This window comes from Penicillium bovifimosum (assembly GCF_028826915.1).
Source record: "Penicillium bovifimosum strain IBT 22155 chromosome Unknown utg000008l_segment0_segment0, whole genome shotgun sequence".
In the NCBI taxonomy this organism is placed as follows: Eukaryota; Fungi; Ascomycota; class Eurotiomycetes; order Eurotiales; family Aspergillaceae; genus Penicillium; species Penicillium bovifimosum.
Genome location: NW_026622717.1, coordinates 1,738,904 through 1,754,603, shown reverse-complemented (window position 1 = coordinate 1,754,603; position 15,700 = coordinate 1,738,904). Strand labels below are relative to the sequence as shown.

General features: G+C 50.2%; 8 protein-coding genes across 8 annotated transcripts; 4 read left to right on the top strand and 4 right to left on the bottom strand.

The window, feature by feature from the left end:
• Window positions 1–562: 562 nt before the first annotated feature.
• On the bottom strand, window positions 563–2,095 carry N7515_010348 (uncharacterized protein; the record flags this gene model as incomplete). Its single annotated transcript, XM_056671091.1, has 1 exon — window positions 563–2,095. One exon carries the CDS (start codon window positions 2,093–2,095, stop codon window positions 563–565), a length of 1,533 nt encoding a protein of 510 aa, XP_056517464.1.
• A 348-nt stretch (window positions 2,096–2,443) lies between these two features.
• Window positions 2,444–3,346, top strand: N7515_010347 (copper homeostasis protein CutC; the record flags this gene model as incomplete). Its single annotated transcript, XM_056671090.1, has 2 exons — window positions 2,444–2,538; window positions 2,671–3,346. 2 exons carry the CDS (start codon window positions 2,444–2,446, stop codon window positions 3,344–3,346), a joined length of 771 nt encoding a protein of 256 aa, XP_056517463.1.
• Window positions 3,347–4,743: 1,397 nt separating this feature from the next.
• On the top strand, window positions 4,744–6,066 carry N7515_010346 (class I SAM-dependent methyltransferase; the record flags this gene model as incomplete). The annotated part of the gene is made up of 6 exons (XM_056671089.1): window positions 4,744–4,814; window positions 4,871–4,927; window positions 5,096–5,137; window positions 5,194–5,319; window positions 5,373–5,585; window positions 5,634–6,066. 6 exons carry the CDS (start codon window positions 4,744–4,746, stop codon window positions 6,064–6,066), a joined length of 942 nt encoding a protein of 313 aa, XP_056517462.1.
• Window positions 6,067–6,643: 577 nt separating this feature from the next.
• Window positions 6,644–7,270, bottom strand: N7515_010345 (NUDIX hydrolase; the record flags this gene model as incomplete). The annotated part of the gene is made up of 1 exon (XM_056671088.1): window positions 6,644–7,270. The coding sequence occupies one exon, from the start codon at window positions 7,268–7,270 to the stop codon at window positions 6,644–6,646; it is 627 nt and encodes a 208-aa protein (XP_056517461.1).
• A 474-nt stretch (window positions 7,271–7,744) lies between these two features.
• Window positions 7,745–8,608, bottom strand: N7515_010344 (formyltetrahydrofolate deformylase; the record flags this gene model as incomplete). Its single annotated transcript, XM_056671087.1, has 1 exon — window positions 7,745–8,608. The coding sequence occupies one exon, from the start codon at window positions 8,606–8,608 to the stop codon at window positions 7,745–7,747; it is 864 nt and encodes a 287-aa protein (XP_056517460.1).
• A 1,225-nt stretch (window positions 8,609–9,833) lies between these two features.
• Window positions 9,834–11,435, top strand: cbhB (putative 1,4-beta-D-glucan-cellobiohydrolyase; the record flags this gene model as incomplete). The annotated part of the gene is made up of 1 exon (XM_056671086.1): window positions 9,834–11,435. One exon carries the CDS (start codon window positions 9,834–9,836, stop codon window positions 11,433–11,435), a length of 1,602 nt encoding a protein of 533 aa, XP_056517459.1.
• Window positions 11,436–13,835: 2,400 nt separating this feature from the next.
• On the top strand, window positions 13,836–14,420 carry egl2 (putative endoglucanase; the record flags this gene model as incomplete). Its single annotated transcript, XM_056671085.1, has 1 exon — window positions 13,836–14,420. The coding sequence occupies one exon, from the start codon at window positions 13,836–13,838 to the stop codon at window positions 14,418–14,420; it is 585 nt and encodes a 194-aa protein (XP_056517458.1).
• A 147-nt stretch (window positions 14,421–14,567) lies between these two features.
• On the bottom strand, window positions 14,568–15,182 carry N7515_010341 (carboxymuconolactone decarboxylase family protein; the record flags this gene model as incomplete). The annotated part of the gene is made up of 1 exon (XM_056671084.1): window positions 14,568–15,182. One exon carries the CDS (start codon window positions 15,180–15,182, stop codon window positions 14,568–14,570), a length of 615 nt encoding a protein of 204 aa, XP_056517457.1.
• Between the last annotated feature and the right edge of the window lie 518 nt (window positions 15,183–15,700).

Below are 15,700 nucleotides of genomic sequence, written 5' to 3'. Positions count from 1 at the left end.
CTCATTGATGTTTACCTATTTCGTGAGTAGCTTTGTCTCGCTCTAGTCCAGACCATATCTCTAGCACGGCTCTCTGAATACTCCGATCCGTTTTGATTACGTACAAGGGTGCTTGCAACCTATTCGGGATCGATCGGAGCGTATACAAGGACTACGAGACACTTCAAAAAGGTGCGTTACATGAATGGAAAGGATATCTATAAGACAAGGTTGGGAACTTGATACATATGCTATATTTCGCAAGGTTGAATACCTCGAGTACATCTCGGAAGGTTATAACTTATACTACTCCGTAGCAATGACCCCTATGAGTCACTACCCGATACCCGACGGGCCGACTTGCACGTGCAAATAATTTACCTTCTCCTCCTCAGCGCCATGGGCCTATCAGGTAATTGCTAATAAATCAGATCATTATAATGATTATTGCAAAGAATGCAGTATGCTTCAGATGAAGGAGAGTGTCATTATTAACGAGAATATCAAAGGTGGAGAGGAAGAGGGAAAGAAGAAGTGGGCAACTGAGAGGTGAGGATTATAACGAGCTATTTATTCACGAAGTTCAGTCATATTGCTTCTCATTTTGAGCGTTTGAAAATGAAATCAATAGAGGAGTAAGGTCTGGGGGCCTATCGAAGGTTTTGTCAAAGGGCCACATAGGACGGTGAATTCGATGGTGTCCAAGACGTTGCAGATCTTGATCAACACCACCAGGAGTCAAAGCAAGCATCCAATCTGCGGCCATATCAGATAGCTCCGGCTCTAGGTAGCCAATCTTGACAATGACGATGTCTGCTAATCGAGGGTTCATGCCAAGACCGGCGAAATCACTCTCATGGTGATAAGGCTTGCGTAGCTTGGTTAAGATGGCAAAAACATTCCCAACTTGCAAGACCGCTTCAACTTCGGCGTCACGATCCCCATACCTGATAGAATGAACGCGTCCAGTCATGGTGATGGGACCAGCATGTACACTGTCTACCTGTGCTCCAGCAGTCACTGTCACGACAGCTCCCACCCCTGCCTTGGTCATAACAGCCAGTGCCTGGGGTCCTGGAAGGCTGGCATATATCACAGATGGACCATCCGTATCGCGGAACTCCGGTCGATTCAATAGTTGATGTAAGGTAAATGTTACATCGCCTGATCCGCCAGCAGTAGGATTGTCTCCTGAATCAGAGATGAAAAATGGTCTCCTTCGGGATGCCAGCGCGCTTTCGATGCAGTCAGAGAAAGAGCCAGTTGGTGCGACAAAATGAAAGTTTCTATGAATTTTCCAGAACGAAGACGCAAGTCGGCCTGCTTCCTTTAGGGCTTCAGCCTCATTCCATCCGGTGACCATGACAACTGCATGGTTTCGCGGTTCATCTGCCCAAGGATAACCCACCCAAATGGCTGCGTCCAGGATGCTTTCCTTTGATTCAACAGCAGGAACAAGCTCATATAGGCTTTTTCCGGGTTCAACGCGTGTCGAGGTCTGTTCTCCAGGCAGCAAGATGGGGATTGGAACCCACGCTTTGAAAGGTCTGCTCACTCCCCCAGTTTCCGGTCGCATTGCCAATATTCCGACAAGATTCCGACACGCACGCTCTTTCGTTTCCAATTCATCTTCATGTGGTGCCGTACGGAAACAGGTGATCAAATCGGTCTGATGTGCTAGCTTCTTGGACACGTTTCCGTGCAAATCCATCGAGGCCGAGACCAGAACATTGGAACCGACCACGTCTCTAATCCGCCGGAGAAGTTCGGCTTCAGCATCTTCCATTCCCTCAACACACATTGCTCCGTGAATATCATACCACAGTCCGTCGAGAGGTGTGGCGGCGACGATTACCGCCAAACGGTCTAGAATTTCACTCGATAGCTCTTCGAAATCAGCGCGCACCACGACTCCGCCTGGAAGTGCATGCCCTGTTAGTGCGCCTTTCCAGTCGGCGGAATTTGCTAGAGAACCACCGTGATGTAGGAACGCGTACTGCTCGACGACCTCTGGGCCACGGCGCGGGTGGAATGCCCCGCCCGGTGTCCGAGCGGGGGAGAAAGAGGAGGTCTCACAGGAGAGTCCTGCGATAGCAATGACTGGTCGTTGCAACATGGTCCCAATTTCTGAAGGATGCAGGATGAGACTGAAGTGAGCTGGTTGTTTGATGCGTTGGGACTGCTCTGGCCCACCGGGTACACCGTACACTGGATGGACTCCACATTTATGCAACGTCGCATCAACTTCCCCGCGCCAGTCTCTGTTAAGTCGCGTAGTCTGCCAACTCGAGAGCATTCAAAATTATACGCAGCAAAGAACATCCTGAAATAACATCAACACTTGTCCTCGACTCGCACGGGCGGCACGGATTCAACTGCACAAGGTGCACCACTCCAACTTTTCACTTAAGCAACTGAGACTTCCCTCCCGCGCATGTTTCCGGCATCAAATTTCAGTCTCAACATGATTCCAGCTGGGTCTCAACCAATTCTCGAGATTGCCTGTTTCAACCCGAAATCAGCCTTAATTGCTGCAGAGGCCGGAGCAGATCGCATCGAGTGAGTGTCAGGTCTCTACTCTCTCGGCTTCGAGTGCATCTGCATCTCGCCCCAGCTTACAATCTTGGATGCAATTCTCACGTTCTTTGCGCTGGAACGTATATCTGCATCAAAAGGCTGACTACAATCAAGGTTATGCCAGGACTATCGCCTCGGTGGCCTATCGGCTGACCCTGCAACCCTTGAAGCATTGAAGGCACAGTTGGCAATTCCGATTTATGCGATGGTACGACCACATGCCGAGCACTTTTGTTACGAAACTGCCGATTTCGAGGTGATGAAGGAAACACTTAATTCTCTCAAGGCCGCTGGGGCTGATGGTTTCGTGTTTGGAATCCTGAATCAATCTCCACAAGAGTCATATAGTTCGGCTATGCCATGGGTTGATGTTTCTCGCAACAAGGAACTCATTCGACTAGCTGAGGGGCGCCCTTGTACATTTCATCGTGCCTTCGATCTCATCCCCGAGACAGATTGGGAGACCGCTTTAGCAGATATCATGGATTGTGGTTTCGCATCAATCTTGACGAATGGTGGCCCTTCCGGGACCGAGGCAGTACAGTGTGTTGGTAAGCTGCAAACTCTCCTGCGCTGGAAACAAACCCAGCTATCAGGGCACCCGACAATGCAATGCCTCAAAGTGCCAGAAATTATTATAGGAGGTGGTGTAAGGGCATCAAACATAGGCTTGCTCCATGGCATGACTGGCGCCACAGCCTTCCATTCTGCTGCCCTTCGAGGCCCAAGAGAGTTGGTCTGTGAGGATGAGGTTCTCGGCATGAAATGTCAAATAGCAACGCCACAGTGAACATGATCAACTACCTATCGGACGATGACCTAGGTAAGTGTCAAGTCTGCTACCCAGACTGATAGTGATGTCCTTGTATGATCCTGTATATAGCATGTCCTGCACCTGATGTAGTCAGTAGCCGAAAACCTAGGCAACCGGTGAATTGTAAGACGGTCAGGGCTCCTCAATATGCGGGTGTCCATGTATATTGATGGAGGTGATTCCCCTTATATGGACATATCGTCTCTGGGAACTGTGAATAATCTGACCCTAGTCGTGCATCTGATGACCCAATCGCTGAGGAGGAAGTCTGGAAATGGGACGGCAAATGCCGAAGGATGGCAGTGAAATGAACAATATACTCCAGTAAGCTCTACCATTTAGATGAATCGGATGCCAAGACAGACGCGTCTCCTAGCTTAGTGCAAGCTTAGTGCAAGGTCGCGAATCTGGGGCTAGATCGGAAAAGAACCTCACTATGCTCCCCATTTGGTATAAAACCCCCGTCTAGTAGGGCTGTAGGTGATATGTTCAAAGAAATGTTCCACTTTATGTCGTTGGGTACTCCGTAGTGAATGCGAGGGACAATTGTCAAGGCTTGGCAGTAAATCGATGGCTCCACATTGCCGAGAATCCCACCTCAGGTCAACGACACGATGCTTACAGATACGAAGCTTGACAACACCACGTGAAGCCCGCATGTGGTTATGAACCGGTCAAGGAAAAGAAGTTGCTGAGAAACATGGTCCTGTACACCTAGACTTAGGGAGGCCTAAGGCAGCGGGGTCACCCGGCTGCGGCCGGACGTTAATGAATGCCATACCATACCATACGACTCGAAGCTCCGCTCCACCAAATCAGGGGCTCCCAGACAAAGGTTACTAGACTGCAATGAAGCAACCGATAACGACTTTCAACTGAAGATATAAAAAGTTCGAGATCTCAGAAAAAGGGAAGGGCATGTACAATGGTAATTTCTCTCAAATCCCTTTTCGAATAAGTAATGGATAACGTAGATAAGATGTTGAAATGATGTGCCTGAAATGTACATTGGTACAAATGTACAATACGGTGCGAACAATCAGCCAATAAAAGCTTCGGGGGAAGCTGAGAGTCCTTTCCGAGTGGGGAACGGGAACGAGTTGAAGGTTTGACTAAATTGACAAACGTATGAGGATCCAATGGGTGTAGTTTCCGCAGCCAATGATATCAGCTTCTGAGAGAAGACTGGAAAACTCGAACTTTTGAAAAGTCGAAGGATGCGGGGCCTTCAAAATCCCTGACCCTGGGTTCATGTCATTATTAACCGTGGAACCCTCCCATGGTGGGACCTAGGAAGCTCTTGGGATCCTTCTTCTCCCTTTAGAAAGATATTCCTTGCACTTTCTACAACGTCTTATTTTGTCTACATAAATATGGACACCATCGCTGTGGACCCAGACCTGTACGCAGCTCAAAGCGCCTACGCCCCCGATGACTGGCAGTCGTGAGTTCCAATGCATCCATCAGATGGCCTGTATTTCTATACTCACACGTTGTTAGCGAGACCACGTCAATTAGATCGTCCATTTATCGTGGTTTGATGGACAACGGGAGGCGGTAAGTGCCGATGAGACTTCAATGCCGGGTATTGACATGACATGAATCTGACATCTACTGGTGTATTGATTGCCATAGATATCAATCACTTTCACAAAAGGAGTATTGGTGGGTAGCCTACACCCAACTATTCCAACAGTGAGAGCGAAGAGGCTCATTCGTTCACAGTATTCCATCAGACGAACAACAATTCGAGACATATGAAGCAGGGTACATATCATTCTCGCCTGGATGACCTATGTGAACATGACTTAACTCTTTTCCAGCCATCTCGTGGATCTTATCTTAGACTCGGATCGAGACAATCCTCTCTTCCGGTCACCTATTGGTGCCGACCGAGAACGCCCGTTACAGGTTCTCGATATTGGGACTGGAAAGGGCACTTGGGCCATGTACGGCAGACCACCTCAACCAGTGCAAAATATCGAGTGCTAACCGTTGGTAGCGATGTCGCTGATATGTTCCCGAATGCGACCGTCCGGGGAGTGGACCTTTTCCCGCCTCCAGTCACCTGGATGCCCCCCAATTGCGTCATTGAGGTTGATGATGTTCTCCAAGACTGGACCTGGCGCGAACGATTCGATCTCATCCATATGCGAAATATGATTGGATCGTTCGATAATGCTGAGTGGGATCGTGTTTACGAACAGTGCTTTGAGTAAGTTTATTGGGGGAATAAGTCTGGACCAAATTGACCCTTTATCAGAAAGATGGCCCCTGGCGGATGGATCGAGCAGCTCGAGGTTGGCCCTTTTATCACTAGCGACGACAATAGCCTGCCAGAGGACAGTGCCTTGGCTTCATGGGGTCCTATTCTGCAGAAGTGCGGTGATCGGGCTGGTCGTCCTTGCGATATCGTCCTCACTATGCCCCAGAGCATCAAAAATGCGGGTTTCGTGGACGTACATGAGAAGGTGTACAAGTGGCCCATTGGACCATGGCCTCGAGATCAAAAATTCAAGGAGGCAGGCATGGTCAATAGTCAACACTGGATGTCTGGTATGGAGGGATGGTGCATGTGGCTGCTCACAAAGTATGGTGATCCCGAGCCATGGACTAAGGATGAAGTTCATGTTTTCTGTGCAAAACTTCGCAATGAACTCAAGAACCCTCACTATCATGCCTATCATAAAGCGTAAGTGCTTATCCATTGTCGGCTCTGGACCGCGACGTTGACTCGCATCGCAGGCGAAGAGTGTGGGCCCGCAAGCCGATGCCCGGTGAAACCCCGCCCAGGTCATCAAAGTCCAGCTCAACCTCAGCAAGCAAAAAAACTGCTGCGTCTCAATATCATATAAAGCATCAACCTCGAGCGTCTACACCTTGAGACGTCTTCCTAACTTTGCTGTACCCGCACTCTAGGCTCGGTTGGCTAATCCGTCGTTTGTGTATATATCATGTTCATCTCGGCTTACCCTATCTCGCAATATCATGTCATTAATAGGGACCCTTCCAGACTGATGCTCACTTTCAGTGACTTCAACCATGGTCATCGATATCCATCCAGATCTAACAGAGAGTGTGCCGGAGAAAGACTGTTGCGAGTGGAGGGAACATAGGTTGGCACATGGGTCCGACCTAGGAGGTTAGGTATAAGGTGAGGAAATCCTATTCTTAGGTATGGGATGGTACTCTATGAGCAGTTAGGTTGCAGACTAAAGGAATAAACGAAAGAACAGGACATTTCAACGAGTGGAGATATACTAGTTTGAGTATTCACTGCACGAGGTCCCCTGACACCTTGCCTTGTCTTTCCTTGATCATCTCGAAGGCCCGGAGGATATTGCGTCCTTGATGTCCCATGTGACCTAAGGGCAATTTGTATCGACCATTGGTCGATTGCACAGAAAGCTGGGCGTGCTCCTCCGTCGCCCATTCGAATTGCTGGTGTTCCAACGGGTCGAGCTTAACAGGGATTTGGAGTGTTGGAACATATTCCCAGTTTCCGGCCGACTTTTGATGGGACTCGCGAACCTCAACAAGGAAGGAGTATTTCGAGAGACGGATCGTAGCACCATTACGGCGATGATGCGCCCAGCAATCTACCGCAACAAGATCGACAATGTGTGATACATGCAGTCCACTCTCTTCCAAAATTTCGCGAACAACGGAATCAAGTAGTGTTCCGTCAGCTTCTAGCTCAGATGCACCTCCAGGGCACTCCCAGCAGCCGGGCATTGAATCCGTCAGTGCTCGCTGAAGAAGAAGAACACGCGGGGTAGGATCGGCATGCGAGAAGATGTACCCGCCGACTGCAAAGCCATCGAATTCAGGTCGGGCGGCTGCGAAATCAGCAAGGGGGACCTTGAAGTAGTCGAGGTGAGAAGCAACTGTATAAGTCATATTTTTTTGTCTCAGGAGAGATGGGGCAAAACCAAGTCTTAGGTTAAGGGAGAGTGAAAAAGGGTAGAGAAATTCTCCTCCAGGCAGCAGCGATCAAATACGAGCTCGAAGAGTTTATCAAACCTTTGCGCTCGCTACATTTTATAAGCCCTCTTGAAGGGCATTTTCTTTTTTGTTTAATTCGGTGTTTTCAAAAGATGGGCTTAACCAAGGACTGTGACTCATGCGAATCATCCAGTTGTAAGATCGGTGTCGCAACCGGGAAACAGGATCTTGACCAAAGTTGATATATACTACATCCAAGCTCGAAATCTATACTGCTCTCTGTATTCTTTTGCTTTTTAACAGTTCTATGGTGGAGTATCGTCACCAAGGAGGTATCACAAAAGGGTCGCTGAAGGGAAGTATGGGATGGAATAACGGCCAAATATACAAAGGGGATCGCGTGTGAGGTAGAAGTGAGACACCAGAGACTTAATTAAATACAACGGTTTTGTGGCCGTTCAAGATCACACGGCGCTCGGTGACATACTTGACTGCGGCGGCGAGGACGTTGCTCTCCACGTTGCTGCCAGCATGGGTCAGCTCCTTGGGGCTCATGCCGTGATTGACCCGCACAACGTTCTGTTCGATGATCGGGCCTTCATCCAGGTCGCTGGTAACGAAATGGGCGGTGGCACCAATGATCTTGACACCGCGGTCGTACGCCTGGTGATAAGGCTTGGCACCTTTGAAGGAGGGCAAAAAGCTGTGGTGGATGTTGATGATGCGCCCGGACATGGCGGAGCACAGCATAGGGGACAACACCTGCATATAACGTGCCAGTACAATCAAATCAATGTTGTGTTCGCGCACCAACTCCAAAATTTGCTCTTCTTGCTGTGCCTTCGTCGCCGCGTTGACGGGGAGGTGATAGAATGGGATATTATAGGTAGCCGCGAGCGTCGCAAAGTCCGGGTGGTTGGAAACGATTAGCGGCACCTCGATGTTCAATTGGCCGGTGGATTGGCGGAAGAGCAAGTCGTTGAGACAGTGACCAATCTTCGAGACCATGATCAGGACGCGGGGCTTCTTCACAGTCGGGTTGATTTCGAAGTCAAGAGCGAATGATTCGGCGGTGGCCACAAACTGCGTGCGCAATTTCTCGAGCTCGAGGATCACATCGCTTCCAGTTGCAGGTGCAAACTGAGTGCGCATGAAGAAGCGTTCCGAGGTGGGGTCGCCAAATTGTGACGAGTCGATGATATTGAGGTTGTTCTGCACCAGGAATGCAGTGACTGCATGGACAATTCCCGGACGATCGGGGCCAGAAAGGGTCAGGATGAAGCTCGAAGACATGTTGAATGAGAAGACGGGTGTTGAATCCGTGAAGGTCTTTGAAAAGGAGACGGTCGAGAGAGATCTTTTTTCCCTTGTTGAATCGGTTTCAGTGCTGACTCATCAATCCCGGGCCGATCTGACATCCGCAAGCATCTCGAGGATCGACGCTTTTGTTGATCTTATCTACGAAGTAGATCTCCATCTAGATCTCTGTCTAGATATCATATTCACTTTCATCTCTCTTGTTCTCTTGTTCTCTTTACATGCGCCGATGCGGAGCTACTATGAACCAAGCATTGTGTTCGGCACATTAAGGGTGCTCTACATACCCGGACAGACAGCACACGCAACAGTCAACCCCACCCAACCTTGCGTCAAATAGGTCAAATCTATCTTGGTCTTGTTCTTGGCTCTCTTGCACCTGGAACCTATAGTCCTATATTCACGACTGGAGTTAGTGCGCTCATTTTGAACTTATCACGAGACGGGGAATGCTAACGCGACCGCCGACAGGCCTGTGCTCCACATTGGTCCTTCACCCCTGTCGTCAAACTAGATTGTCTCGACTGCGCTAATGCAAGTTATGCAACTTTTCAGTCTTCTGAGCCAGAGCGCGTAGTCGCCCAGTTTACCCGTGGAGACTACCCCGCGGGCAGATGTTCCATGCTGCATGCATGATCCGGGTGGTGACTTCCTGGTCACGGATATGGGATGAATGCCGAATTTGGGCTATGCCAAAGTCTTCTACTACCTTGCAGGTGTCTTGGGTAACATGGCGTTCTTCGCTGCCTCATCTCGAGGCTAATAATCAGTCGCCAATAGGTATTAGCTCGGCCTAGTTACGCTGTTTGGGTCTATTTTGGCGACGAGGTAACGCTTGGCCTCTTGTCGGCGGCACATTGTTGTGTTGATGAACCGATGGGTGGCACCCAGACCAATGACACCTCTTGCAGATAATAGCTTCGTTTGCCTTGGCCTTGCTTACTTCAATTTTCTTCACGGGGTTCTAGGAGCGCCCTCCGTGTCCTCGGAGTGCTTTTCGCCCTTCTCCTTTAGGACAATTGACAGTATCTCCCATTGCGGTCACACGGATCATGAAGCCGTGTCATGGAGTTTGACTTCAATGCTTTCATAACCGTCTCTAGCTTTCTTTTGTCATATAAAAGTCTCTATCTCCAGTCGGTCCTCAGATTCTTCTACGATCACTCGTACATTCAAGACTACAACCTCAATACTCAACGTCATGGCCTCCACCATCTCCTTCAACCTCTACAAGAGCGCTCTGTTGTTGGCTGCCTTCCTTGGAGCTGCACAGGCACAACAAGTCGGCACCAGCACTCCTGAAGTTCATCCGTCGTTGACTTGGCAGAAGTGCGCCAGCGGAGGCAGCTGCACTACCCAGAACGGCAAGGTTGTCATCGACGCTAACTGGCGTTGGCTTCATGAGACCGGTGGCTATACCAATTGCTATACCGGCAACGAGTGGGACGCATCCATTTGCCCGGACGACGAAACCTGCGCGGCAAACTGCGCTCTGGAAGGTGCCGACTACACCGGCACCTATGGTGCCACCGCCAGCGGTAGCTCTCTGCGGCTGAACTTCGTCACCCAGGCATCCCAGAAGAACATCGGTTCTCGTCTCTACCTGATGGCAGATGACACCAAATATGAAATGTTCCAACTGCTCAATCAAGAGTTCACCTTTGATGTCGATGTCTCGAACGCTCCCTGCGGCCTGAACGGTGCACTATACTTCGTGTCCATGGATGAGGACGGTGGTATGGCCAAGTATCCCACCAACAAAGCCGGTGCAAAGTATGGCACCGGCTACTGTGACTCGCAATGCCCCCGTGATCTCAAGTTTATCAATGGCCAGGCCAACGTGGATGGGTGGGAGCCCTCCGCCAATGACGCCAACGCTGGCACTGGCCAGTATGGCTCCTGCTGCGCAGAGATGGATATTTGGGAGGCCAACTCGATCTCCAATGCAGTCACACCTCATCCCTGTGATACCCCGTCCCAGGTCAGGTGCACTGGAGATGACTGTGGTGGTACCTACAGCAATGATCGCTATGCTGGCACTTGCGACCCCGATGGTTGTGATTTCAACCCGTACCGCCAGGGTAACCAGTCTTTCTATGGCCCCGGCAAAATCGTTGATACCACGACCCCCTTCACTGTGGTGACTCAATTTATCACCGACGATGGCACATCCACCGGTACCCTCTCCGAGATCAAGCGTTTCTACGTTCAGAATGGCAAGGTGATCCCGCAGTCCGCCTCCACGATCAGCACTGCGGGCGGCAACTCCATCACCGACTCCTTCTGCACTGCTCAGAAGTCTGCATTCGGTGATACTGACGTCTTCGCGCAACACGGTGGCATGGCCGGCATGGGTGCTGCTCTTGCAGATGGAATGGTTCTGGTGATGAGTCTCTGGGATGACCATGCCTCCAGCATGCTGTGGCTCGACAGTACCTTCCCGACCACTGCCTCCTCGACCACTCCCGGTGCTGCTCGTGGTAGCTGCGACATTTCCTCTGGCCAGCCCACCGATGTTGAGACCAACAATGCGGACGCCCACGTGATCTTCTCCAACATCAAGGTCGGTCCTCACGGTTCGACCTTCAATTCTGGTAGCGGAGGTTCTGGCAACCCAGGCTCTGGCACTACGACCAGCACCACCAAGGGTACAACCACAACTACCACTAAGACCACTGGACCAGCTCCCACCGGCGCCGGTCACTATGACCAGTGTGGCGGCCAGAACTGGACCGGTGCCACTACCTGTGTCAGCCCGTATACCTGCCAGAAGCTTAACGATTTCTACTCTCAGTGCCTGTAGACAACAGGCAGTCAGCGCAGAGAGTACAGTTCAGACATCACGGATGAATAGTCTATGCTCTCTGGCGTAGTGGTTATCTTGAATATGTTTTGGATTTGGAATAGTCTATCTTCGATTTAGTGAATTGAACCGCCATTTATTTTCGTATCTCACGCGTTCTCTCACGTAGTTTCTAAGTTGCCTCCTTAATGGAACGGACCTCAAGCTTAACTGCTATTGTCGCTCTGATCTATATGTAATCTCTCTTTCGTCAACCCAAAGGTAAGCGCCTGTTTCATCAGGTAGGTATCACTACTAACATTTCTTCCGACCTTGTCCTCCAATTACCCTGCATTTGCTACACTGAAACAACACTTTCGGAAGACTGAGAGCTGAGTCCTCTGCCTCCTTACATAAAATGTGCTTGGTGCATGAACTCCAGATAGAGATAGTTGAGATCAGCATGTCGGCTATGTAAGCCTTCACCTCCTGTACGGTATTCCCACCGTCTTCAGGCCCCAAACTGTGGCGCTACCCTATTGCTCCGGATTACTCCTGAAGAAATCATGAAGGGCCGTGCGGAGGATGCTCCGACTAGTCAAGCCCCCGTTGCTTTGGCTAGACCTTTGGCGTTTCTTCTCGCTTTGTGGCTACCTCCTCAATCTGACCGGCGCATATGGCGCACTAGTGTGCAAAATATAGTGGGTTCCGGTGATTCAGCGGGGAAGATGCGTCTTCAGGGGTCATCCTCCATCTCGAAGACTTTTGAAGCCAAAATGAAGATAAAAAAACATGACTATAGTTCAAGTACAAACATAACAATTAACAATTAGCCAAGCTTCCTAGTAGCCAGGGAGTTCATGCGAACTCCTACTAATGCTGTTGATCTTCGCCTTTTTAGTGAAGCGACTGGGGGTTTGTCAATTAGGTCAGTGCGCACATGACAGGGATTAAGATGACAATATCCTTGTCAAATACTAAACTTGTCAACCTATTCTCTCTCCGTTGTGACCTTGTGTCCGGTTCATTTGCCGGATAAATCCATGAAAGGAGCTTAGGCAGACTGCATCCTAGCTACCGTCTGCTAAGCGACAGCCCTCACCACCGCTGTAGCGATGAAAATGCAGCTAACAAAGAGTTGGTTGGTTGAATATCGTTCTCGTGTCGGAACTCGGGGCAACATGCACCGTGAAGACTACATTAATGTGGCGCTTTCTCACAGCTCCGTCGTCTCCGCGTTTTCAGTCACCAAGGAATTCTCATGCCGTGCCTGATATGGCCGTCGTTGCATCTTGCTATGGCTTGGTGATCCATTTCATGCTTGGATCCCTGTCCGGGTGGCGGTCCGAAAAAGGTCCAGTTTGGGAGCCTGAAGATGACTTCCCTCGACGTTTACGGGTGACATAGCTTTCTAGACCAGAGGGTATGATGAGGAAACTCTGGAGACATTGTCCTAGTGCATGAGCTATTTTTGATCAGGATGTTTGAGCCTTGTCCCGAAAGATCACCTGAAAGTTGATATAAACCACTTTCTCCCCATCAAGGAATCTTAACCCACGAGATTTCCAATTGTCTGTTCACGATGCGGTTTACTCCTTTGCTTGCCGTAGTTGGCGTCACGGGCCTGGCTCTTGCAGCCCCAGGTCAAACCGTAGCCAAACGGGCTTCTTCCTTTATCTGTGTGTATGGAATCGGACATTTTGATGAGATATCTGACGAAATTGCTTAGGGTTCGGTGCAAGTGAGTCCGGCGCAGAGTTTGGGAATGGTATCTTCCCAGGAGTTCTGGGCAAAGATTATATCTGGCCATCCACCTCAGCAATTCAAACCCTCCGGAGTGCAGGAATGAACATGTTTCGTATCCCCTTCGCAATGGAGCGTTTGGTTCCTGGAGCGTTGACCTCGGATTTCGATGCCACATACTTGGCTGCTCTGAAAAGCGTATGTATTCGGACCTCTAGCCTCTTCAGTCTCTGTATTGATGCCAGTTCGATAGACTGTCAACTATGTCACGTCCAGCGGTGGATATGCCGTGATCGATCCCCATAATTACGGACGATAGTGAGCTTCCAAAACAAACTCAGCGGTGGCATGTTCCTCTGACCATCCTTCCCTAGTTACGGCAACATCATCACATCTACTACTGACTTTGCCGCATTTTGGACGAAGCTGGCATCGGAATTTGCCACGAATGACAAGGTCGTCTTCGACACAAGTGAGATAGATGATCCCGGCCTGTAGACCACTTGCTGACCGAAATACACAGACAACGAGTTCAACTCGGAAGATCAAACCTTGGTATTGAACTTGAATCAAGCTGCCATCAACGCGATCCGCGCCGCAGGAGCCACATCGCAATATATCTTCGCTGAAGGCAACTCCTGGAGTGGGGCGTGGACATGGACCACTGTCAACGACAACATGAAAGCCCTGACTGATCCGCAGGACTTGCTCGTCTATGAGATGCATCAGTATCTCGACTCAGATGGCTCCGGTACATCAGAATCCTGCGTTAGCTCCACCATCGGCCAGGAGCGAGTCGCGGCTGCCACCAAATGGCTCAAAGACAATGGCAAGAGAGGCTTCCTGGGCGAGTTTGCCGGTGGGGCCAATTCTGTCTGCCAAAGCGCAGTGGTGGGTATGCTGGATTACATGGAAGCGAATAGCGATGTTTGGCTGGGTGCAACTTGGTGGGCTGCTGGGCCCTGGTGGGCAGACTACATCTACAGTTTCGAGCCCCCCTCCGGCACCGGGTATAATTACTATATGAATACTCTGAAAAAGTACTTCCCGGGCCCGAGTGGTTCTGGTGGGACAACCACTACCACCACCAAGACCACTTCCACTACTACTGCAACCACCCAGACCACTACCGCCTCTGGACCAAGCACCACTGGCGCTGGTCACTACGACCAGTGTGGTGGTCAAAACTGGACCGGTGCTACCAGTTGTGTCAGCCCGTACACCTGCCAAAAGCTGAATGAATTTTACTCCCAATGCCTATAGGGGAGCCACACGGTTTTGACCAGAGAGGGGAAGAATGGAGGGTCAGGATAGCTGGAAACCAAGTGTCTTCAGTGAGAGAGCATATGGAATATCGTCATGGCCCATGGATCAATTCAAGGAATTTAAGAATACCTGTCATCTCCCATGCTACTGTAAAGCTGCGACAAGCTCATCCACGCTCTTCATCTCGCGCGCATTGTTCTCGCCGACGTCCAGCGCAACCAAGAACCGACTCACGCAGTTATAACCGGCAATGCCGGTAGTGAGTTCCACAATCTCACGATCGTCATACCCGACCGATTTCAATTCCGCAAAAACCGCATCTTGGACCGTGATTGTGCGAGTCATCTGGTCGGTGTAACGTAGAACTGCGCGTTGCCGTGGGGTGAGCGCACTACTCTCAAGCTCGGCGATATCCCCCTCGGCGGTAGAAGGTAGAGAGCGAACGGCCTTTAATTGATCGGGCGAGATGCCACCCTTCAGAGCCAAAGGGGCATGTGCGTTCCACTCATAGATAGCATTGTTGAGTACAGCAACGCGGCAGACGGCCAGCTCCATGACGCCCGAGTCGACCAGAGTGCGCGACCGGATAGCTCCGATGAAACTATTCCAACCATCTGCGACAGGTGGGCTATGAAGTAGAGACAGGTCAAGAGGAATCAATGGGCGAGGATGTCTGCGTTCCGCGATGCGCGCATAAATGTCGGTGGTCTCGGTGGGCGCATCGGCCGGTGGAGTGGATGGGGCGTATGGAAGACGCATCGTGCGTTTGTGGTGGACTGCGATTGATTTGAAGTGCTTGAAGAGGGTTGTTCTACGTTGCAACGGGTACATGAGTCCCAGCTTCCATGTATATGTTTCTTGACAATTCACAACCGGGCTAATGCCGAGGGGAAAGGGACCGCGGGAAATGCCTTATCCGCCAGGCGTACGAGGGGAAACTGTTTTTCCGAATACAATCGGTTCGAGAACGCACGTGATGTGCATCCATGTTTCGAGATCGATGAAGAATTGACAAGCCTACACTTACCTTCCTCCTTATGCTAAGTACGTATGTACTGTGTACTCCATACATGTACACTATTGCGATTGTAAGATTGGAAGTTCAGACCATGGAAGTTGCAGGTCAACGTTAGTGTTCGGGGCAACTCAATGGCGGAAGTATAGTCCGACAAACATAATGCAATGCGCCATACCTGGCAGCACCAATGGAATTTGTGACAACGCAAAAACTACACCATAGTATTAGTGGGCAAGGGAATTTCTAAAAGCAATCCATA